Source organism: Ursus maritimus, unplaced genomic scaffold (assembly GCF_017311325.1).
Source record: "Ursus maritimus isolate PB19 unplaced genomic scaffold, ASM1731132v1 scaffold_7, whole genome shotgun sequence".
Taxonomy (NCBI): Eukaryota; Metazoa; Chordata; class Mammalia; order Carnivora; family Ursidae; genus Ursus; species Ursus maritimus.
In genome coordinates, this window is record NW_024426885.1 from 56344254 (window position 1) to 56370116 (window position 25863).

The following is a 25863-nucleotide window of genomic DNA, read 5'->3' on the forward strand; positions in this document are numbered from 1 at the left end:
ATGAGTTTATTATTTTATTGTTTTTACTTAAAATGTGGAAATTTTCAAACATATTCAAAAGTAGACAATAGTATAATAAGCCACCATGCACCTAGCACCTACCTTCAACAATGATCAACTCACTACCAGTCTTGTTTCATCTGTGCTCCTAAATACTTCCTCCACTCTCATCCCAAATTGTTTTAAAGCAAATCCATTTTATTTCATCTACAGTATTTCAGTATTCAGCTCCTCTCTATATTTTTTTAAAGCATAACCATATACCATTATGAACTTAAAAAAATTCTTAATATCATCTAGTATATTATCATTGTTCAAATCCCCACCCCCTCCCCTTAACTCATAATTAGTTTTTGGACAGATCTAAATTAATATTTGCCATATCTTTTTTCATCTTTTTATTTTCTACTTTTTCATGTCTTTATGTTTTAGGTATTTCTTTTGCAATCATTATGTATCTGGGTATTTTTGAAAATCTGATCTGTAAAATCCTTAATTGCCAATTAGCCCACCTAATAGTTGTGATTATTGATACGTTTGTACTTGTTTGTATACCTTGCTATTTGATTTCTACCTATGGCTTTTCTTTTTATGTTTTTAAAAATTTCTGTCTTTTTTGCTTATTTTTCTGAATGCTTACCCACTGTTTTGTAAGTGTATAAATTTATTTGCCCCCTTCTGTAGTTGGAGGTCTTTAATTATGAGCCCATTACTTGATCTTAATCTCCAAGTTTTAGACCCAGTGATTCCATCTTCTGCAAACCCAGTTGCAAGATCCATCTCAATAAGCTTTCTGCTGTTGGCTTCATTATACAGCGTCACTTCACCTCTCTCATGGGCCGACAACTCTCAAGTGGGCTCCAGCTTATATTTTTGGAAGGCTGTGGTGCTGGGGTTCTTGGAGACCTTTTTATCCTTTTTGCAAGTCCAACAGCAATGACAAAGTCATTCAGTATACGTAGATTGCTGTTATGTTGGAAATAGAACTCCATAATTTTTTGCTCTATTTTCTTCTCTAAGTTTTTTGTTTTTAAAATGTATTTTAACCTAATTATAGCATAATTTTGTTTCTTCATTTTTCCCCATTTCCCAAACATTTTTCATATGTTTAAATACTCTCCACAAATGTCATTCTTATTAGTTGTATCATATTTCACTGAATACTATTCCACATCATTTAGGTATTTCTAATTTTTTCAGCTTACATTTAATTTGCTATGAATTTCCTCATTGTGAGCTTTTTCAGATTTTAGATTAAGCCTTTAAAATAGATTTCTCAAATATAAAAGTATATGAATATTCTAAAATTGTATACCATCAATTCAAAATGCTATAATAAGAATTTTGTGTAAAGAATAAATGCATATATTGAGGTATTCTCCTACACTGAATTTTTGTTAGTGCTCATTTCTTGTTAAGCATGAAGTATATTTTAAATATCTTTTAAAATTTAGTAGATATCAAGTTATCTTGAGTAATATTCAGTTGATAGGATTGCTTGAGTTCTATTCTTGATTTTGTTAATGGGTCTGTTATAAAATCATATAAATGTTCAGCAAGCACCAACTGCATGTTATTGATAATTTAATATTTATTAGATTTCACATGTCTTGTGATCCAATATGAGCATTTCTCTCATGGTCACAACTCTTCCTTGAAGACAAAATTAGACACTGAGTTAAAATAACAATTCTTTGTCACTTCTGAAGTTTTAGTCTTTATCTTATCACCATCATTGTTTTTGTGACTGTAAGTTGTCATATTTACTTGTAATTATTAATCATGAATTTAACTTTTACTCATGTGAAACCTTGGGAAACTACTTAATTCTATTAATATTTAAGGTGGCATTTATGCCCACCTACTGCACTGCAATATATATTAGTGTATGAAAACCACAGCTATAATTTTTATAGGTGGTTATTTTGTCATCTTTAGGTTATTTATAAATATTAATTAAACCTTTTTCTTAGAGAATAAGCCAAACATCAGAAATCAGGGAATGTATAGTTTATTCGTTGAGTTAATTGTTTATTATGAAGAATGGTGTCTTCATGGCTCATGTAATGTTAAGCATTGTGGTGAATCTATATTTTGTTTTTCAGGTGTTTCATTTTTTACTTTTGGTACCTTAAAGAGTGTTGGGCTTTCCCATGCTCCCACCCTTCTTGGCAGACCTTCATCAGACAATCCTAATGTCTTAGTTTTGAAAACCCACATAAACTTACTTTGTGGTGGTGTTGCTGGAGCAATAGCACAGACAATATCGTAAGTTTCTTCATCAACTTGATTCAATCAAATTGCAGTTTCTCGATCTTGATTTTCAGCGTTAGTTAATCATTTTATTTTTTCTACTAGATTATTAAAACACAGGATCCCTTGCAAAATATAAGCAGTAATCTAATACATTTTTCCAGATGTAGCACTTTAAGCATATTATAAATAATCAGGTGCCAAATTGACCAAATTAGCTTGAACCCATCCAAATTCCTGTGGATTCATTAAAAAGAAAGAAAGAGGGGCGCCTGGTCAGCCCTACATTGGGTGTAGAGATCACTTAAAAATAATATCTTTAAAAAAATTTTTTTTAAATGAAAGAAAAAAAGAAAGCAAGCTGGAAAGAATTACTAGGTATGGTCTTCATTCATATTTTCTCATGAATTTGCCTTTATGAGTTTCTGAAATTTGAGCCAGTGTATGTGTGTGTGTGTGTGTGTGTGTGTGTGTGTAAGGAGGCACTTCTCTTGTACTAAATCTTGAAGGCCTCCTTTGTGCCAGGCAGTGCACTAGGCTTTGGGACTTTTGCTGAAGGAAAAACAAAGTTATTGCCTCGGAAAGCATATATTCTTATTAAGACAGTGGCAATACAATGGAATTATGTGTTAATAGAAGTTGTAGTGGGAATGTAGATAAAGGTATTAACTGTATCGTAATTGGACAGGCGACTTCCTAAAATTTCCCAGCCCAAGAGAGATTGAGTAAGATGAGATCAAAAGAGGCTGGAGCACTAAGAAGCAGGAACTTTTCAGGAACAAGAAGAAAAGCTTTCTGTGACTGAGGAGTATCCTGAAAAACAGGAAAGTAGTAGTGTCACAAAGACTAAAAAGAGTATCCAATGGAAAAGAAAAGTCAAAGTAAGATAAGTACTGAAACGTAAGGTGTTCACCGGATTTTACAATTAAGGATCACCTTTGCGAAAGCAGATTCAGTGTACTTGTGTGTGGAAGCAGATCATACAAGGTTGAAGGTAAAGAAGAGAAGTTGTGTGATTTACTTTTGGAAACCTGGCTGTGGAACCTTGCTCATTTGCAAAAACACGATCACCCTCTAACTACCTGATTCTATTCTCTATTCTTGCTTTTACTGCCTTTTTTCTTTACTACTCACTTCCAGTTTAGATCCTTAAAATCTGTCTTTTCTTTCCCACTTCTTTTCTTAAACTGTATTCTACACCTGTTGACTCTTACCAAATCCAAAGGCTCCCTCTCAAGTTGTTTTGCTTTCTTCTAATTGTTCTAGTTCTGGGTTTTTGTAACAGTGCCCTCTCTTGGCAATCAACCTTTCTAGCCTTTCCTTTTCAGGTATCTTGCTGATTCATATCCTCCTCTTTGTACCTATTGATGCTGATTTGTTAAGGCCCAGCCTGACTTTAGTCCTCTGCTCTTTCCATAAATATCTAGAATAGCTCATCTATCTTTATGGTTTCAGAGGTCACTTCTGTACAGATAACATATTCTATTTAAATCTTCATTACTGACTCTCCATTACTTTTCTAGCAAGCTCTTGGATGTTTCTACTTGGCCTTCTGCCATCAGTGCAAACTCCATAGTTCAGATATTACTTTCTTGTCCTCCTCTGGGTGACAATCTTCAACTCCTAGCTTTCCTATTTGTTACTGGTAACCATTAATCTTCTAGCCCTGGTAATACCTTGAAATCAATTTTCACATTATACATTTCCAATTTACACTCTGTCTTATCATTTTTTATTGTAGAACAGTAAAAAATGTACTGCCTACCGTGCTTTTTCTTTCTTTCCATTATTTCCCTGTTCTACTCCTTGTACCTGGTCTTCTTACATTCTCTTCTTTCTACTAACCAATTCCTTGTACTCACATACATCTTTTCCTACTTGGAAACCGAATCCTTCAGGTTGAGGTTTTTGTCCCTTAATTTTCATGAAGTTTCTTCTTCTGACCACCGTCCTTAAAAAATAATTCCTAAAGATGCTATTGAAATGCATACAGAGCTTCAGTGATTGGTAATATTATTTCTTAAGCTGTTTGGTCAAAAAAAACATTGTTTCTTTTCAATTATAACATTTCATTGTAAATATAAATGTATATAAAAGTATATCATTATTTTTGTCATGTATCACTTAGGTGTATATTACGTACCATGGAGATCTTTGGATAGGAAAGTAGAAAGCAGCTTTGTCACACTGGAGAATGTCTCTGAGATTCAGTTTATTAATGTTGGCATAGTAGTACCTACTTCATGCAGTTGTGAAGATGGAATGAGATAATTTACAAAAATTGTTTAGCACAGGACCTAACACAACTAGTCAATATTAGCAAAGTAAAAGTAATTTTAAAAAATCACCTGGGGTCCCACTCCTAAAAGAGATTACTTTTGTTTATTTTATTTCAGGTAATTTTTTAATATAGAATTTTCTCTGTCTTCTAAATTCAATATGTGTATTGTTGGTTTTTGCCCTTAAGGAAAAATTTTTGTTGGTCTACTGTATACAGGGGGACTTGCTGAATACTCTTAGAGTAGTAGTTCTCAACTGGGGGTGATTTGCCTCCAGTGGAAATTTATTAACGACTGGAGACAGTTTTGGTTGTCACGGCTGTGGGTATGCTACTGGCATGTAGTGGGTGGAGGCCAGGGATGCACTTAAACGTCCTGCAGTGCACAGGATAGACCCCTGCAACCAAGAATTACTCAACCTAAAATGTCAATGGTGCCAAAGCTGACAAACAATGAAAAATATCCAGTTTGAATCTTCAGAAAGTGGCACTTAATTCGGCCTTGAGGAATGAATAAAACTCTGTATTGTAATGATGAGAGAGAAGAATCATCTAACCCAATGGAACCAAATAAGCAAAAGCAAGACCTCTGTATTGCTATATGATTTATTCTTGAGCTTATATACTGACTCCCAGATTAGACAAAGCAATAAAGTCATAGGAACACGTTCTTTCCTAAGGAAATAGTATATAAGGCTTTGTATTTGATAATTGTTGAGTAGAACACTAAAAATCATTTTTAAGTCCTCTGCCATTTTCTTCTTTTAGCTACCCATTTGATGTAACTCGTCGGCGAATGCAATTAGGAACTGTTCTTCCAGAATTTGAAAAGTGCCTGTAAGTTCTCTATTTGTCATTGTTCATTTTCTTTAGGAAATGTAATGTTTAAAGTAAGTAGGGAGATAGGACTGTGGTCTTACCATTAGTCCAGGTATTATTATGAGATAGTGTTGCCAGTAAATGTTACAGACATAGTCCAAACAAAATAGATTGTACTAATGAACCCAGCAATTCTGTGCATGATGCTTGTACTTGTTTGGAATGAATTGCTGCTTTATTGTGAATTTTCAGGTTGTTTTTACACTTGCCTTCCAAAAGCTATTCAAGATGGCATTTTGGCTTCTTTTAAAAATGCTATTATGGGGGCACCTGGGTGGCACAGCGGTTAAGCGTCTGCCTTCGGCTCAGGGCGTGATCCCGGCGTTATGGGATCGAGCCCCACATCAGGCTCCTCCGCTATGAGCCTTCTTCTTCCTCTCCCACTCCCCCTGCTTGTGTTCCCCCTCTCGCTGGCTGTCTCTATCTCTGTCAAATAAATAAATAAAATCTTTTTAAAAAAATGCTATTATGGGGGCGCCTGGGTGGCTCAGTGGGTTAAGCATCTGACTTCACTCGGGTCATTATCTCTGGGTCCTGGGATTGAGCCCTGTGTCCATCTGGGCACTGCGCTCAGTGGGGAGCCTGCTTGTCCCTCTGGCCCTGCCCCCACTCATGCTATGTCTCTCTCTCTCAGATAAATAAATAAAATCTTTTTAAAAAATGCTATTATGGATCCTGAAATTGTCTCTTCACGAGTGGGTATAAAGATGTCATCACTTAACCATTGTCTTTCAGTACCATGTGGGAGACTATGAAGTATGTCTATGGACACCATGGAATTCGAAGAGGATTATATCGTGGTTTATCTCTTAATTACATTCGCTGTGTTCCCTCTCAAGCAGTGGCTTTTACAACATATGAACTTATGAAGCAGTTTTTTCACCTCAACTAAAGAAAATCATGATTTCTTTTCCTTAATAAAATCTCAGAGGGAGAAATAAAATGTTACTTTAATTTTGGGAGGAACATTACTTGAAGGGGGATATTTGCCTTGTCACAGGAACCACTGGTTTTTTAGTACTTGATTTTTGTATGCATCACAAATCAAAAGTGCTTGCTGTGCTTTTTGATGCCAAAAGTTCTACCTTAGACCATTGAAAAAAATTCCTAAGCTGATGCTGGCTAATCAGTTCGGTTATTTGAAACTGTTTTAAAGTGTTATTTGGAAGTAGAACTAACTTAAAATGGAATTAAATGGCCATTAGCTTTATCATGCTTTAATTCCAAGCTTTAATTATAATCATGATTTTCAAAGACTCTAACATTGGTTATATTATTATAATAAATAGGCTTGGTTATATTGCAACAGAATGATGGAAACTGAATTTTTAAGTTATATAAAACATACCTTGGGGGAGGCGCCTGGCTGGCCCACCCAGTAGAGCATGTGACTGTTAATCTTGAGGTCATAAGTTTGAGCCCCACTTGGATGTAGAGATTACTAAAAATAAAAAAATTTTTTGAAAACTTTAAAAAACACGTAGCTTAGATGCCAGCATTGAAGATTATTCTTATTGTCTCTCTCCTCATAATTCTGCTCCACTGCATAAAAGGACTGATACTTTTTCTCTTTGTTTTTAAATAAAATAAATGTTGTATTTAAAAATTAGCCTTGTAGAAACTCAACAATAAATGAAGAATTTTCAGGTATTGCTCAAATGTTATTACTAGGTACTAGGTACTATGACTGACTTAAATTTGTTTTTAAAAGTCAATGTATTTCCCAAAGGCAGTAATAATAAATACTGAATATCTTTGCTCTCAAAACAGATTAGCATTATAGATTTGTTTTTGTTAGGTGATTTGGTATACACTAGAAAATTTATTTAAGTGGACTGTGAAATATCCATTAATATAGATGTGAATGTCAAAGAATATTTCTAAGGTATTTTGTCTTGATACATCAACTAGTTCTTCCATGTAAAATAATTTTAGTGCAATATAAACTTAAGTAGAAATGTAAGACATGATTTAGTTGCTATTCTTTATATTAAAATGGTTTAAAATATAAGAATTCCATTTATTGTGTTTAGAATACTTTTTGTCTTTTATTGTAAGCATGACAGAAATGGGAAGGGAACAATTATAGTTCTGTCCTCAGAAATAGTGATTTGTAGAATTGATGTGGTTCTTTTTGATCAATGCAAACTATTTTAATTGTTCCAACTTTATAATTTTTTTATTGAGGTAAAATTGACATATAACAATATATTAGTTTCAGGTGCACAATGTAATGATTTAATATTTGTATTTACTGCAAAATAATCACCACAATAAGTCTAGTTGCTATCTAATTGATGTATTAGAAAACTAGGTTGAAAGTGTTATTTCTGCTTTAATTTTAATTTTGTTTGCATAAAAGATTTTTTTGTCATACCTTGGTAAAAATTAGATGAACTGGTTTCATTTTCAGAGTCTTTATTTTAAAATAAGTATCTTTGTATGATTTGTAAGTGTACCACAGGTAGAAATACATGTGTTCTTAAGACTATTTTGTATATTTTCATTTCTGGGCTACATTGTAGCTAAGTATTGTTATCAAATCTCAAGATAACTTAAATGTATGTAATAAGTATCTCAGTTATGTTATCGATGAAAGAGGACTGCGAATATTTTTTTAAATAAAAATTTGCATTCTATGTTACAGAATACATAGGATATTAAAAATAAATTTTATTCATATTTTGGCCATTGTTTCTCTTTTTTAACTCTTCACATTATTAAACTGTTCACATTATTGAAGCACAAATGCTAAACATAAGTAGTCAGAACGGAAGAATACTTAAAATAATATATCTGATTTATTTCAGATTGATGACCCAAAATGTTTCTTGCCAGGTTATCTTCCATTGAAGATTGACTATTTCTGTTTTGAATTCCACTGTTACTCTTCCTGCCTTTTGTGGGAATAGGCCTTTGAGCTATAGAATGGGTCAGTGGTGTGGTCTAGGGACTGATAAGTGAGGTACCACTCTTGCTGTCAAGGGTATGGAAATAGAAGAGTTAATGGGTATATATAATAATATCTTACCCTATTCCCCCTCTGGGTATTCAACATCTGTTTATGCAGCACCCATTGTATGTCAGGCATTATATCAGCATTATGGAGAGCTTAGCTCAGGAGGTCTGTTAGCTGTACTTTCAGTCTGATTTGGGTGTCCGATAGCATCCAACACCAGGTATTTCTCTAATAGAGTATGTACTACACTTTATGATAACTCCCTGTTTACCTATGTCCCCCCAGTTGGTTCTCTCAAGGGCAGAGCCATGCCTTCATCCCCTCTAAGGAGCACGGGGTGTGGTACCATAATAGGTGCTCAGTGATGTTTACTGAAGAAGGATGGCTCCGTCCCTGTTTTTGGAGACTTTATGTTCAGTAGGGAGAAATAAGGCACAAATAGTCCATGGCAAGAGCAATTTGAAAAGAAATGCATTTGGCTTGTTTCATAGAAATTTCTTGCTGCTAATTAGAGCCAAGATGAGTGGCAGATAATAAAACCTATATTATATGAGTAATGCATTGCCTTGAGTACTTGCACCAATGATATCTGACACACTTGAATAGCAACTGAACACTTTACACAATTCCTCACATCCATTCTTTGAATAACAGACACTGTGTTAGGCCCTAGAAATCAATGACAAATAATAAGTCATGTATATTTCCTGGGGACTTACTATATTCCATGGTTTATTTTATGTACTTTTGATGCCTTAACTCTGTCTCTACAAAAACAGTAAGATAGGCACTCTTTAATATTCCTTTTTTACAGATGGAATAATGGAGGTTCAGGGAGATAAATAACTTGCCTCAATCCACACACTAGGTGGTAGATCTAGGATGCAAATTCAGCCAGTCTGAATCTACAGCCTACTCTGCTGGCCACGATGCTATACTTCAACACAGTAGTATCCTATTCAGATGAAACTCTAACATCAAAGAAATATGAACATGTCAATAAACATAAACTAATCAAAAATGATAATTTATGGAAAGTGCTGATTAAGTAAACAGATTACATGATAGGGAATAATCGTGAGATATAGGGACCAGAGAGCTACTTCAGAATGGTCAGGGAAAAGTTTCTTTGATATGCTATACTTTAAACTGACGCATAAAGGATAAAAAGGAAATAGCCATGCAGAGTTGTGGGGGAAGAATGGCCCAGGTGAAGAGAACAGACTCAGACAGGAAAAAGCTTGGCTTGACATAGGAATTATCAAAAGTCCACAGTGAGTGAAACATTGTGAGTGAAGGAGTAGCAACAAATGGGGTTGGAGAAGGAGACAAAGGCCAGGTCATGGAGGGCTCTATAGGATATGGTAATAATTTTGTCTTCTATCCTAAATGCAATGGGAAATGCTTGAAGGTTTTCAGCAGGGGAATAAAACTGTCTGATTATGTTTTTACAAGAATTGCTCTACTTCGTCAACAAAGTTTGTAGTTAAATCAAAAAAATTTAAGACAGGGGGGCGCCTGGGTGGCACAGCGGTTAAGCGTCTGCCTTCGGCTCAGGGCGTGATCCCGGTGTTATGGGATCGAGCCCCACATCAGGCTCTTCCACTAGGAGCCTGCTTCTTCCTCTCCCACTCCCCCCGCTTGTGTTCCCTCTCTCGCTGGCTGTCTCTAAAAAAAAAAAAAAAAAATTTAAGACAATAGAGAAAATAATCCCAAAATTGGTTCTTTGAAAAGATCAACTAATTGATAAGCTCCTAACTAGACTGATAACTAAAAAAGAAGGAAAATAAATTACTAATATCAAGAATTAAAAAGGACATCACTATGGATCCTACAAATATTGAAAGGATAATAAGGAATTTCTAAATAACTCCTTGCCAAGGAATTTAACAACTTAGATGGAATGGACAGATCCCTTGAAATTACAACCCATGCTCCATAGATGAAACAAAATCTGCAGAGCCAATTAAAGAAATTGCATTTATCAAACATTCTTCCACAAAGAAACTCCAGCCTCAGGGCAACCTGGCTGGCTCAGTCCGTGAAGTGTGAGACTCTTGATCTCAGGATTGTGGGTTTAAGCCCCACATTGGGTGTAGAGATTACTTAAAGAAGTAAAATAAAATCTTAAAAAACAACAACAACAACAAAAACCCCTCCAGGTTCAGATGTGAATTCTAATGAACATCTAAGAAAAAAACAATCTACAAACTTTCAGAAATTCGAAAACAGCATTCCCCAACTCATGTTATGATCCCAGTATAACTCATATCCAAACAAAATTGTTACACAAAAAGTTGTTACACAAAAAGAAAGTTACAAACCAGTATCTTTTTTTTTTTTTTTAAGTAGTCTTGAGGCCCCATGTGGAGCCAATGCAAGGCTTGAACTCCCAACCTCGAGATCAAGTCCTGAGCTGAAGTTAAAGAGTCCGACGCTTAACCGAGTCACCCACGTGCCCGGATCAGTATCTTTCAAAAGCAAAGGTGGAAAAAGTCTTAACAACATACTAGCAAATCAGGCGACCTGGCTGGCTCAGCTGGTAAGCATGCAACACTTGATTCCGGGGTCATGAGTTGGTTGTAGAGATTACTTAAATGAATGAATGAATGAATGAACAAATGAATAAATACATAACGTAGGAACATATTAGCAAACAAACCCAGTGATACATACAAAGTTTATTATAGAATAAGCAAGTTGAGTTTATCCTAGGATTGTCAAATGGTTTAACAATCTAAAGTCAATAGTGTAATTTCCAATAACAGAATAAAAAAGAAAATCCTTCAACAGATGCAGAAAGTACTTGGCAAAATTCACCATTTATTCATTATAAAAACTAATCACATTAGAACAGAAGAGACCCTCCTCAATCTGATATGGGGCATTTTGTCAGATTACATTTTCCACAATACATCCCATCTCACATGCTCTTCTCATGAGTCATTAACACTCATCCCACCAAGAGGTAACGACTATGTTCACCTCCTAAATCTCGCTGGGTGGACCTAAAACCACAGTAGAAATGATGCTATGTGTTTTTTGAGGTTATGTCATAGTGCTGAGATGGTCTTCCATCTGGCTCATGGAATCCAGCCACCATACTATAGCCTCTATAGAGGAACTGACGCCAGCCTCAACTTACCAGCCATTTGAGTAAGCCATCTTCAAAATGGATTCTTCGGTCCCCAGCTAATGCTTTGTGGAACAGAAACAAGCCTTCCTCACTGAGCTCTGCCCAAATTGAAATTTCACAAACTAAAAAAAATTGTTGTTGTTTTAAGCCACTAAGTTTGGGAGGTTTGTTTTTGTTTTTATATTGTATGAGATAACCATAACAGTTATCCACAAAAACCCAACCGCTAGCATCATACTTCACGGTGAAATATTGAATGCTTTCACCCTAAGATCAGGTAGAAGGTAAGGATGCCCAGTGTCATAACTTCTATTTAACCAGTGAACATAGATAAGAAAATGAAATAAAAAGCATAAAGATCAGAAAGGAAGAAGTAAAACTACCTCTATTTGCAGATGACATGATTATTTACATAGAAAGTCTTAATGGACCTATAGCACAACTACCAGACATTATAAGTGAATTTGTATCTCATGATATAAGGTAAATATAAAAATATACACTTTTAAAAGAGAACTTCTTTTCTTTTTTATTTGCATCCCTCCCACCCCCATCAAATATTTTGTTTTTAAGTAATCTCTATATCTAATATGCGGCTTGAACTCACGACCACAAGATCAAGAGTCATATGCTCCACCAACTGAGCCAGCCAGGTGCCCCTAAAAATATGTACAATTTTTCACTATCAGGAAGCAATTGGAAAACAATATATTATTATTTTTTTAGATTTTAAGTAATATCTACACACAAGGTGGTACTTGAGTTCACCACCCTGAGATCAAGAGTCGTGTGCTCTAGGGACTGAGCCAACCAAGCACTCCTAGAAAACAATTTCAAAGCAATTTCATTTAGGGGTGCTTGGATGGCTTAGTCCGTAGAACATGCGACACTTGATCTCAGGGTGGTGAGTTCAAGTCCCACATTGGACATAGAACTTACTTTAAAAAAACAATTCAGGACTGCCTGGCTGGCTCAGTCAATTGGTGGAGCATGCAAGTCTTGTGTGGGTTGTGAGTTTGAGCCCCACAATGGGTATAGAGATTACTTAAAAAAATTAAATCTTCAGGGGTGCCTGGGTGGCGCAGTCAATTAAGCATCTGACTCTTGTTTGCCTCAGGTCGTGATCTCAGGGTCATGAGATCCAGCCCCGCATTGGGCTCCCTGCTCAGCTTGGAGTCTGCTTGAGGATTCTCTCTGCCTCCCCTGCCCCTCCTTCTCGTGTTCTCTCTCTCACAAATAGATAAATAAATCTTTAAAAAAAAAATCTTTGGAGGCGCCTGGGTGGCTCAATCAGTAGAGCATGTGACTCTTGATCTTGGGGTTGTAAATTCGAGCCCCATTTTGGGTGTAGAGATTACTTAAAAAAATAATATCTTTAGGGGCGCCTGGGTGGCGCAGTCGTTAAGCGGCTGCCTTTGGCTCAGGGCGTGATCCAGGCGTTTTGGGATCGAGCCCCACATCAGGCTTCACTGCTGGGAGCCTGCTTCTTCCTCTCCCACTCCCCCTGCTTGTGTTCCCTCTCTCGCTGGCTGTCTCTCTCTCTGAAATAAATAAATAAATAAAAATCTTAAAAAAATAATAATAATATCTTTAAAAAATAAAATAAAATCTTTAAGTAAAAAAAGTACACAAGAAAAAACCAATTTAATTTATAATAGCATCAAAAATATAAAATATTAGTAATTATAGTAAAAGATGTGCAAGAACTCTACACTGACAATTCCAAAATGTTGCTGAGAGACTTTAAAGATCTGTATAAATGGAGAGATAATGATGTTTATGAATTAGAAGACTATGGTGTTAAGAAATTAATTTTTCCAAGTTGACTTATAGATCAAATGCAATCTCAATCATAATTCCCATAGGCTCTCTTTATTATTATTATTATTTAAAGATTTTATTTATTTATTTGAGAGAGAGAGACAGAGACAGATAGCAAGAGAGAGCACAAGTGGGGAGGAGGGGGAGAAGCAGGCTCTCCACTGAGCAGGGAGCCAGAGGCGGGACTTTATCCCGGGACCCCAGGATCAAGACCTGAGCAGAAGGCAGACACTTAACCAACTGAGCCACCCAGGCACCCCCACCTCCACCCCTGCAGGCTCTTTGTAGAAACTTACAATCTGATTCTAAAATTTATATAGAAATTCAAACACCTAGAATACCCAAAGAAATCTTTAAAAAGAACAAAGACATCACTACCTGACTGTATGACTTACTATAAAGCTGTAGTAATGATGACATCGAGGAACTGGCGTAAGGATCAACAAACATCAAAAGAACAGAGTCGAGAGCCCAGAAACAGACCTATACTTAAAGGTCCTTTGATTTTTTAAGGGAGCCAAAACAATCCAATGGGGAAGGAAAGTCTTTTCAACAAGTGCTGCTGGAAAAACTGGATATTCAATCTCTACCGAATACCACACACACAAATTAATTTGAGATGGATCATGTACCAAATGAAAAATAGATCAAGCTCCAAGAAGAAAACAGGAGAATATCTTCATTACTTAGGGGTTAGAAAATTACTCCTTAGGTCACGGGAAGCAAAAAGCATGGAAGAAACATGGATAAATTAGACTTCAGAAAGACTTAAACTTCTGTATATCTAAAGATCTTGTTAAGACGAATAAGGGACACCTGGGTGGCTCAGTCATTAAGCGGCTGCCTTTGGCTCAGGTCATGATCCCAGGGTTCTGGGATGGAGTCTGCATTGGGCTCCCTGCAGAGGCGAGCCTGCTTCTCCCTCTCCCTCTGCCTGCTGCTTCCCCTACTTGTGCTCTCTCGCTCTCTCTGTCAAATAAATAAAGTCTTAAAAAAAAAAAAAAGACAAATAAATGGGGTGCCTTGCTGGCTCAGTCAGAAGACCACGTGACTCTTGGTCTGGGGGTTGTAAGTTTGAGCCCCACAATGGGTGTAGAGATTACTTAAAAATAAAATCTTAAAAAAAAAAAAAAGATGAATAAGCAAGCCACAGACTTGGAGAAAATACTTGCAAACTTATCTGACAAAAGTCTTTCCTCTAGAATATAAAGAATCTGTGTAACTTAATAATAAAAGAATTTTATTTTAACTTTTTAAAAAGATTTTATTTTTGAGTAATATCTCCACCCAACATGGGACTTGAACTCACAACCATAAGGTCAAGAGCTCCATGCTCTACTGAGTGAGCCAGCTAGGCACCCCAAGAACAATGCAATTTAAAAAAAAACGGGCAAAGGATTTGAACAGACATATTACATCGAAAGATGTAGAAATGACCAAACAAAATAGTGTGTACCGTATGATCCCATTTATATGGCGTTCTAGAATAGACAACTCTAATATCCAATGAAAAACAAAGAACGGAAAACAGACTAGTGGTTACCTCTCTAGTAGGGATGGATGTAGGAATTGCTTGAAAAGGGGAATGAGAACTTTCTGGAGTAATAACACATTTTTCATCTTAGTAGGGGTTTGAACACATGTTGTCAAAATTCATCAAATGGTACACATAAGATCTGTGCATTTTTAAAATGTAAATTAAAAAAATTTACATATAACACATTAAATTTTTAAAGTACCATAAAGAAATCCTGACCTGTAGCTAATGATATACACGCTCAAGTGTTTAGGGATGAAATGCCTAATGCCTGCTATTTGTTAATGCATTAAAAAAAAACCAACAACTCGAATTCATGGATGTATGGAGGGATGGATAGATATACATGTGAGAATCAAAGATAGCAACATGTTAATTATAAAATCTAGGTGGTAGCTATATGGGTGCTCATTTATAATCCTCTTACATAATTCTTTACGTTTGAAAGTTTTCATGATAAAATATTGGGAAAAGGGACCGAATTGCAGGGAGACCACTATGAAAGCACATTTAAGAGTGTGCTGAGGTTTTTTTACATTAGAGATAATGATCGGGTTGTGATCTTGGAGATGGAAAGGCATGAAGGGATTTAAGATAGTTCTAAAGGCTGAATCTATGGGTCTGCCTATGGATTCGATGTGGGTAGTAACAGAAAGGAATCAGGACAACTTCTAGGTTTCTGGCCTTATCTTCTGGGTGGATAGTGCTATTACTGGGAAGAATAATAGGTCTATCAAGAAAATTAAAAATTCCATTTTGGCCATGTTATAAGGAAAGACTTGCCCATCCCCAAATATTTCTAAGTGTAGCTATCATGTATGTAGTTGGGTTTTTGAATTCAGCGGAAAAGCCCTGTCTATACATAGGAATTTGAGAATTGGCAGGATACAGATGGTATGTATGTATGTATTTATTTTAAGATTTTATTTATTTATTTGACGGAGAGAGGGAACACAAGCAGGGGGAGTGGGAGAAGGAGAAGCAGGCTTCCCACTGAGCAGGGAGCCTGATGCAGGGCTCAATCCCAGGACCCTGGGATCATGATCTGAGCCGAAGGCAGACACAACAGACTGAACCACCCAGATGTCCTTTGACAACTTTTTTTTTTTTAAGTCTTTTTTTTTTTCTTTTTTAAGATTTATTTATTTTAGAGAGAGAGTGTGAGCACCTTTGCGAGCTTGGGGATGGGCAGAGGGAGAGAAGCAGACTCCCAGCTGAGCACTGAGTCCCAGAACCCTGCGAGCATGATGTGAGCCAAAATTAAGAGTTGATCACTCAACCGACTGAGTCACCCAGGCACCCCAAAAGACAACTTTTGATGAAGATTATTTTTAAATTGGATGAGGGGGATGCCTGGGGGCTCAGTTGGTTAAGCATCTGCCTTGCGCTTGGGTCATGATCCCAGGGTCCTGGGATTGGGCCCCACATCAGGCTCCCTGCTCAGTGGGGAGCCTGCTTCTCCCTCTGCCGGCCACTCCCCCTGCTTGTGTTCTGACAAATAAATAAAATCTTAAAAAAAATAGAATAAAACTGGATGATGGGGCACCTGTCTGGCTCAGTTGGACAAGCATGTGACTTGACCTTGGGGTTGTGAGTTTGAGCCTCACTTTGGGTTTAGAGATTACTTAAAAAATAAAATCTTTTTTCTTTTAAAAAAAGATTTTATTCATTTATTTGAGAGAGTGAGAGATCAACAGCGAGAGCACAAGCAGGAGCAGCAGCAGAGGGAGAGGAGAAGCAGACTCCCTGCTGAGCAGGGAGCAAAAATTCAGGACTTGATCCCAGGACTCTGGGACCAGGACCTGAAATGAAGGCAGACACTTAACCGATTGAGCCACCCAGGTGCCCCCAAAAATAAAATCTTAAAAAATAATAAAATAAAATTGGATGATAGCTTTATGAGGTGATCATTTTATTATTTTTAACACATTTCATTCAGAAATATTCCCTAGTATATTATTTTTTCAAGATTTTTATTTTTATTTATTTTTTTTTAAAGATTTTTAAAAAAGATTTTATCCATCCTTTTGTCAGAGAGAGAGCGCACAAGCAGGGGGAGCAGCAGGCACAGGGAGAAGCTGGGCACCCCGAGGTAACATCTTTTAAGGGTGGAAGGTACTGAGCCACATTATAAGCCTGGGAGCAGCCCAATAGTGAGGGCCACATTGATGATACAAGAAAATGATGGAATCGCTGAAGAAGCAATGCCCTTGAGAATGAGCACAAGTAGGATTGCTCATTGATCAGTGGCCTGCTTTGTCCAGTGTTGAAAAAAGTGGAAATAGGTTATAAGTACAGACGTTAGTACTTTTATAGATTTAGTCGGGGCATGATGAGGAAGTTCCTATCTGAGGGCTTCTATTTTCTCAATGAGTTTTCCACAAAAAAAGAAGAGGCGGGGCTCCTGGGTGGCTCAGTCCTTAAGCTCGGGAGGACTGTTGGTTTTGGCTCAGGTTATGCTCTCAGGGTCTTGAGATTCAGCTCCACCTGGGGTTCTGCCCTCAGCCCCGAATCTGCTTCTCTCACTCTCTCTCTCTGCTCCCTCTCCCTGCCCATGCTCGCACTCTCTCTCGCTCTAAGGTAAATACATAAATCTTAAAAAAATAAAATTGGCTGGGGCACCTGGGTGGCTCAGTTGGTAAGCCTCTGCCTGCCTTCCACTCAGATCATGATCTCAGGGCGCTGGGATCCATCCCGCCTCGGGCTCCCTGCTCAGCGGGGAGTCTGCTTCTCCCTCTGCCCGCCTCCCCGTGCTCTCTCTCTCAAATAAACAAAAAAAATCTAAAAAAAAAAAAAGAGGGGAAGTTTTTTCCCAAGAAGGTGGAAAGTTCTGCAAGCTAACAAGGGACACCTGGTTTTGGGCAATTGGTTCTGTTCTAAGAGTGTGGGCTGAGCAAGGGTGGGCGTGTCTAGGGAAAGTGTGGGAGCATTTAGTCTGGGACAGATTATGAAGACTCCCTGTTTCCCAAACCCTAAGGCAAGGGTGCAAAGACTCCATTAAGACCACCGCGACCAGTCCGGCGCCCCGCGGGGAACTCGCCAGGCTGGGAGGGGCGCCTTCGCGCAGGTCCCTTGGGACCACAGCGGGAAGGCGCATGCGCGCGGCGCCTCAAAAACTCGCGCTTCTTTTTCTCGTCGGAGCTGCTGGGTTTCCCTCATTTTATCTGGTGACAGTTTGCATTCTCCGCGCCCGCCATGGCGCGACTGGAAGAACTGGAGCAGCTGAAGAAGAGTCTCGGGGAAGAGGCTGAGCCGCCGGCGGAGCTGTGAGCGGAGCGGAGGGAGGGTCTGGGAGTCAGGCGGGAGATTTGAAAGAAAGGAGCGAGAGAGGCCGCACCCACGCCTCCGCGGCGCCGGCTCGGGATTAAATGACCCCAACGCCCAACGAGTTTCCAGAGCTGGGGTGTGCTTCGTAGTGTTCTCTTTGGGGCCACACTGGGGCCAGAGCCCAAAGACTGCTCACCTAACGGTTCATTCTTTCCCTTGATATCACTTGCCCGAATTCGGGGAGTGCCAGCCGCCTTAAGGGCCCTCATAAAGGGAAATTGCAACTGCTTGATGCTTTCCTCAATGTTTAGTTGGGGAATCTTATTGCAGGAGAACTCTCTACCCTCAACTTGGACTAAATGGTCAGGGCAACTTGGCCCACAATCATGGTGTGGAATTATTTTCAATTAATAATAATGATGCTAATTCTAGTTGACGGATCTTTGCGTTTTGATCAGCATTATCATTTGCGAAATCCTTAAGGCATCCCAGCTGACCTTGGGAAATTCATGGCCTGAGGCTTCCTGGAGTAGGTGAATGAGGGATTGCATAGTAGTAGAGCCCAGGATTGGGTATTACAATTAGAGAGGTAATGACGCTGGCCTCTGTTGTACTGTCACTGACAAAGACTGCAGTCAGACTGGAAAGACTAATGACGGACTTAATGTTTTCTAGAACGGTTAGCGAATTCTGCATAGTTTTGAGGCGGCTAGGATTAATGGATAAAAGTATTGTGAAGTTGACTTGCCCATTATAAATAAGAAAGGTCTGCGTTGCCCTATGAAGGAATGAGCTAACCTGACAGGTAGTAAGCTTGCTTTGCTCTGCGGGGTAGGGGCTAGTTGATTCTCACTGAGATTTTACAGAAAGATTTTCTTCATTAAGTAGTAGTTTGGAGTAGATGACTTCTAAGTAGGCCTAAAGATTAATATAATACCGTGGCTTACAGTAGGACTTCAGCAAACCACCCACACTATGCTTTTCCCTAACAAATATCCCTTTCATTTACAAAAAGGATAGTGTCCAAGACATTTCCTTTTGTTTATACTTTGGGAAGGTTTGCGCCAGCGGTAGGAATTTGTTATTTAATATTTTTCCATTTATCGTTAATCCTCATAATCAAGGATGCCCCGCAGAGCTCCTTGTAAGAACTTATGCAGTATTTGGAAAAATCCATATCATAGGCATGTTTTTTTTTTTTTTTAAGATTTATTTATTTATTTATTTGACAGAGATAGAGACAGCCAGCGAGAGAGGGAACACAAGCAGGGGGAGTGGGAGAGGAAGAAGCAGGCTCCCAGTGGAGGAGCCTGACGCGGGGCTCGATCCCAGAACGCAGGGATCACGCCCTGAGCCGAAGGCAGACTTAACGACTGCGCCACCCAGGCGCCCCCATAGGCATGTTTTAAATGGCATTACTTCTGGGAAGTTTTTAGAATAGGAATTCTGCTATGCTCTTACTCTCTTAATTTTTATCTATTTAGCTAACGATCATTGTGATAAGCTTTCTAGAAAAAACAAACCTAGAAAATTGAGAAGGTTGGTTTGTAGGTTAAGGAAATTGGATGGCTTCTTATTTCATGCTAAGTTGTTTTGTTTGTATATGTTTTAGATTTCAGAAGAAGGTGGAAGCTTCCTTCTCTAAAACACTTCTGAGCCGAGGAATGGATAACCGATACCTGGTATTAACAGTCAATATTGTACAGAAGGAAGAAGGAACCCATGAGAAACACCTAATCATCACTGCTTCCCAGTCACTAGAAAGTAAAGAACGGTGTATCCTTAGGAATGACTGGTAATTTTCTTGTGACTTTGAGTACTGATCTGCTTAAGGGTACCATCTTAAAACTCATCACATGGGCTTGTGTGGATGTTGCTATAATTTAATTGTTAATAAAGAAAGTAGATATGAACCTGAATTAATTTCGTGTAAAAATTGTGCTTGTTACCCCAATATCTCAAACTCCTTATTCTGAAACTTTGTTTTTATCGTCATTTGAAAATTAACTACAAAGGGCCTTATTAAATGACTACTTCCAAAATTTCCCAGTGCTTTTTGTTTTAAGATTGCAGCTTTTCACTTAGAGCAAAATTAATTACAGCATAAGAACAGTCTTAAACCCTAGATTTCTCTACTCAAGCAAAATATAGTATGTGAGGGGTGAAGGGGAAATGCAGAGAAAGTAGAGGTCTAATTTTGCCTCTTTAGGCTCTTTGACTAGATAAAAATGATAAATACGATTTTATTCTTAAACATTGGGTTTGGCTTCATGCCTCAAGACTTACAGAAATTGTAGATAAGCTAGAAGTCTTAAGAATGAGAGAATTATTATTGAAACAACCTAATCCATAATTGCAGCTACGTAGTAACACTATTAAAGATTTGGGAGCTTTTGCAGTAGATGATGCTAACATTAAGCAGTTTTCATTTTTGGTATTTAAGGAAGACCCCTGAGTATTCTCTTGTATATTTCAAAGGTAAAAAGGAATAGAGTGACTAGGAATTGATTCAAAAGAATGCATCCTAGTATTAAATTTTTTTGAAAGACCCAGAAATTTACAAATACTATTTCTTCAGCTAAAATATTCACTTACTTTTTGAGGCTTCCTTAATATGTTTAAAAGTAGGAATCTAAACTATGTATCCTTCACTTTATTTGTAGGTGCTCGGTGCCGGTGGAGCCAGGGGACATCATTCATTTGGAGGGAGACTGCCTATCTGATACTTGGATAATAGATGAAGATTTTGGATATTTGATTCTATACCCAGACATGCTGATTTCTGGCACAAGCATAGCCAGTAGTATTCGGTGTATGAGAAGAGCTGTCCTGAGTGAAACTTTTAGGGTGAATAATATTAACAACTAATGTTTCTACAGGGTTTTAGAGTTACAGAGCACTTTTACACTTTTTTTTTTAAGTCAACTCATGTATCCATTTTGCTGTTCCCAAACATTCTGTTATTTTGCAAAGTAAATGAAAGCCAAGGATCTTTTAAAAAATATAAATATCATATCTTTATCATACACAGTAAAATGAACAGTAATTCCTTAATATAATGCCCGATTTATCTGTAATGTCTTTTATCTTTTTATTTTTATTTTTTTTAGAGAGAGAGAGAGAGAGTGCTTGCAAGGTGGGGGGGCGAGGGAGAGAGAGAATCTCAAGCAGGCTCTATGCTCAGCGCCGAGCCAGATGCAGCTCCATCTCACGACCCTGAGATCATGATCTGAGCTGAAATCAAAAGTTGGACGCTTAACCAACTGAGCCACCCAGGCATCCCAAGAAAATATCTTTTTATTCAGTTGTTTTCTTAGAGTCAGTCAGAATCCAAACAAGGTCTTGTCTTTTCCTCTTCTTCTTTTTTGTTTTTTAAAGATTTTATTTATTTATTTGAGAGAGAGAGCACGTGGAGGGAGAGGGAGAGAGAATCTGAAGCAGACTCTGCGCTGAGTGCACAGAGCCCATTGCAGGGCTTGATCACATGACTGTGAGATCATGACCTGAGCAGAGACCAAGGGTCAGATGCTTAACCAACTGAGCCACCCAGGCACCCCTTAAGATTTTATTTTTTTAGTGTAGCCTCTAACCCCAGTGTGGGGCTCGAACCCACAAACCCAAGATCAAGATTTGCATGCTCCTCTGACTGAGCCAGCCAGGTTCTCCCAAACAAGGTCTTTGTATTATGTTTGGTTGGTATGTCTCCTAAGTTTCTTTTAATCTATCTTAGTTCTGCCTTATACTCACCGGTATTTTTTAAATTATACAATTAATATGTATGTAGAAAACCAAAAATACAGCTGAGCAAAAAGAAAAAAAAAGAGAAGGAAAAATGCCTAAATAGACATTTTCCAGTAGTCTTAGTTGTCAATTGTAGTTTTAAAAAATCATCTTTATATTTTCATTTGTGGGTGGGGGGAACTATCAACTTCTCCTTTAACCACATTTTATAAAGCAGACCTGAATATTTTTAAATTCTTATAGAAACTTTTTATTTTGAAGTACTTTTATTTTTTATTTTTATTATTTTTTAAAGATTTTATTTATTTATTTGACAGAGAGAGAGACAGCCAGCGAGAGAGGGAACACAAGCAGGGGGAGTGGGAAAGGAAGAAGCAGGCTCCCAGCAGAGGAGCCCGATGCGGGACTCGATCCCAGGACTCTGGGATCACACCCTGGGCCAAAGGCAGACGCTTAACAACTGAGCCACCCAGGCGCCCCTGAAGTACTTTTAGACTCACAAAGAACTTGGATAAATAGTACAGAGAGTCCTTCTGTAAATTAATTTTTAAAATTCCTGAAGCATGTCTTGGTGGCTTTATCTATTTTGATATCTTTAAGGGGAAGGTCTAGGCTAAAAATAGAGTTAATTGAGAAATCCTGTGTCTTTTTTTTCTTTTTTTAAATACTGTTTCTTTTTGAGTGGAGGGAACTTGTCAAAAATCTCTGTTCTAAGTTTGAATAATATCTTACATGAATTTATGAGCTATGGCTTATTGCATTTTATTTGAGTAGATTATAAATTGAAATTAGAAAAGAATATGTTAAGCATTTGAGAATACATTGACCTTTTTCATGTAGGTCATTTTTAATGTTTTCAAAATGGCAATTACTGATTTAAAAAAAAATAACATGCTTGTAAAATCAGGTAATTCTGAATAGAAGAAAGTGAAAGTCGGGTGCCTGGGTGGCTCAGTCAGTTGAGCATCTGCCTTCAGCTCAGGTTGTGATCTCAGGGTCTTGGGATTGAGCCCTGCATCAGGCTCCTTGCTCAGCGGGGAGTCTGCTTCTCCCTCCCCCTCTGCCTTTCCTCCTGCTTGTGTCCTCTCTGTCGCTCTCTCTCTCTCTCTCAAATGAATACATTAAAAAAAAAAGTCTTAAAAAAAAAAGTGAAAGTCATCTATGATTTTACTCACTAGAAAAATAATTGTTTAATTTGGCATTTGTCTCACCAGTGCACTATGGCTGTGGTGGTTTAATAAGATAGGTAATAAATATGGGATCATGTCTGTCAATATGTTTTGAAATAAAATGTATGATTTTTTTTTTTAAATAGAGCTCTGATCTGGCCACACGCCAAATGCTGATTGGTACAGTTCTTCATGAAGTATTTCAAAAAGCAATAAGCAATAGCTTTGCCCCAGAGAAGCTACAAAAATTTGCTTTTCAAACTGTTCAAGAAATAAGGCATCTCAAGGAAATGTAAGTAGTTACAAGATGTACTGTAGGTACTATTTTATTATAGAACATTCTTTCCTGGACTCTATAAGGTATTTGGTTATTAGACTATTAAATATAAATCAGTGTAATACTAGAATTCAGATTCCGGGTTGTAGTACCCCGCTGCAGTTCTGTGAAGAGCTTCTGAAATTGCAGAACAGAAACTCTTGAGCTAAAAATATCTGGATATTCTGTACACATGCACAGTAGATTCTTCAGCTGCTCTCCAAGAGTGTGAAAAACATTTTGCCTTACTTCTAGAAATGTGACATATTGTAAATTGTATGGGTTTGGGAGTCAGATGGACCTAGTTTTAAATTCTAGCTTTGCCAGTTTTAGGATTGAGCATGTTACTTAAAGATTTTGAAAAAGGTGATAATACCTATTTTGCAGACTTTTTGTGACAGTGGAGAGAATATACATAAACCCACAAATGGCTAATCGTTGGCATTTTATGAGTGACTACATGCAGAGGGGTTGGCATATTCTGCTGTGTCTTTCTTTGTGACTCCTATTGCAGGCCATGTTTTTTCACAAAAATATTTTCATTAGGAGAAATTTTGATTTTCAGACTAGTTGACATAACCCTTTTCCCAGATGTAATTCTCTTTCCCTGTTTATATGGAAAAATGTGTTCCAAAATGCCATACAGCTGATTTACTATGACATATGATCTATTGTCCTAAAAAATTTTTATTTTCTTTATTTTTTTTAAAAAGATTTTATTTATTTGAGAGAAAGAGGGAGAGAGCTGGAGCAGAGGGGAGAGGCAGAGGGAGAAGCAAACTCCCTGCCGAGCCGGGAGCCCAACCCCAGGACCTGGAGATCAGGACCTGAGCTGAAGGCAGATGCTCAAACATCTGAGCCACCCAGGTGCCCCAGCGTAAAAACATTTTAGAACCCTGCCGTGTGTCAGGCACTGTGTTCAGTGCTTTTAGTCATCTTATGTAATCTGTTATAAATGAAGAAACCGAAGCGCAAAGAGGTTGTCCCTTGGTCATGGTTTTTCTGTAAAACACATATTTTGCTTTTTTAAAATTAGAAATGTGATCATATATATAAAGTAACTTATCTTTTTTTTTCTTTATTGAGTTTTTAATTTTAATTCCGGTGTAGTTAACATGCGGTGTGGTATTAGTTTCAGGTGTACAATGTAGTGATTCAGCACTTCCATACATCATCCTGTGCTTATCAAGATAACTGTACTCTTAGTCCCCTTCATCTGTTTCATGCATCCTCCTACCCATCTCCCCTCTGGAAACCATCAGTTTGTTCTGTATAGAAAGAGTCTGTTTTTTGGTTTGTGTCTGTTTTTTCCTTTGTTGGTTTTTTTTTGTTTTTGTTTTTATTTTGGTTTGTCTTTTGTTCATTTGTTTTGTTTCTTAAATTCCACATATGAGTGAAATTGTATGGTATTTGTCTTTCTCTGACTTACTTCGCTTAGTATTATACTCTCTACTCCATCCATGCTGTTGTAAATGGCAAGATTTCATTCTTTTTTTATGGCTGAATAATATTCCTGTGTGTGTGTGTGTGTGTGTACGTATGTGTACATGTGCGCATGTGTGCCGTATTTACCCATTTTTCTGTTGATGGACACTTGGGCTGCTTCTATAATTTGGCTATTGTAAAAATGCTGCTGTAAACATAGGGGTGCATATATCCTTTTGAATTAGTATTTTTGTATTCTTTGGGTAAATACCCAGTAGTGAGATTACTGGATCAAAGGTAGTTCTATTTTTAATTTTTTGAGGAACCTCCATACTGTTTCCACAGTGGCTGTACCAGTTTGCATTCCCGCCAACAGTACATGAGGATTTTTTGGGTTTTTTCCCCCCACATCCTTGCCAACACTTGTTTCTGGCATTTCAGAGTTTTAATTTTTTTTTTTGCCATACTCTAATCAACATACCTTACCTGTTGTGTGTTGTATTGATCATTGCCCTGAAACAAACCACATCAAAACTTAATAGCTTAAAAAACAAAAAAAACCCTTAGTGGCTTAAAATGGCAAGTACCTAATCAATTATCTCATAGTTTCTGTAGGTTAGGAATTCAGAGGTGGCTTAGCTGGGTGGTTCAGGCTCAGGGTCTCCCATTTGAAGCTGCAGCCCTTTGAAGGGAGGATCTGCTTCCGCGATGATACACTCATGGCTGTGGTCATGAGGCTTTGGTTTCTTGCCACGTGAGCCTCTCCTCACAGCACAGCAGCTGTTACTTCAGATTAAAGGGTCTAAGAAAGTGAGCAAGCAGGAAGCCATAGTGCCTTTTTTTTTTTTTTTTAAAGTAAACTCTACCCCATGTGTGGGGTGAAAACTCACCACCCCAAGATCAAAAGTTACATGTGCTAGCGTCTGAGCCAGTCAGGCGTCCCATCATGAGAATACTTTTTAGAAATTCCCAGACTCTAAAACAACAGGTTGAAAGTTCTTTTGTACCCTCTCGTCGATCTTCTTCTTCTTCTTTTTTTTAAAGATTTTATTTATTTATTCGACAGAGATAGAGACAGCCAG

The 25863-nt window shown here is 37.7% G+C and overlaps 2 protein-coding genes across 2 annotated transcripts in view; both read left to right on the forward strand.

The window, feature by feature from the left end:
* The window catches only part of SLC25A16 (solute carrier family 25 member 16), a 39493-nt gene extending 31396 nt beyond the window's left edge, over positions 1-8097 (forward strand). Inside the window, exons 7-9 of the mRNA XM_040624474.1 lie at positions 2106-2268; positions 5300-5368; positions 6146-8097. Coding sequence (XP_040480408.1) covers positions 2106-2268; positions 5300-5368; positions 6146-6302 — 389 coding nt within the window. The 3' untranslated portion in view covers positions 6303-8097. The remainder of the gene's footprint in view (positions 1-2105; positions 2269-5299; positions 5369-6145) is intronic.
* A 9860-nt stretch (positions 8098-17957) lies between these two features.
* Positions 17958-25863, forward strand: part of DNA2 (DNA replication helicase/nuclease 2) — a 49367-nt gene continuing 41461 nt past the window's right edge. Inside the window, exons 1-4 of the mRNA XM_008695953.2 lie at positions 17958-18129; positions 19743-19925; positions 20794-20977; positions 23187-23332. Of these exons, the coding sequence (XP_008694175.2) occupies positions 18059-18129; positions 19743-19925; positions 20794-20977; positions 23187-23332 (584 nt within the window). The 5' untranslated portion in view covers positions 17958-18058. The remainder of the gene's footprint in view (positions 18130-19742; positions 19926-20793; positions 20978-23186; positions 23333-25863) is intronic.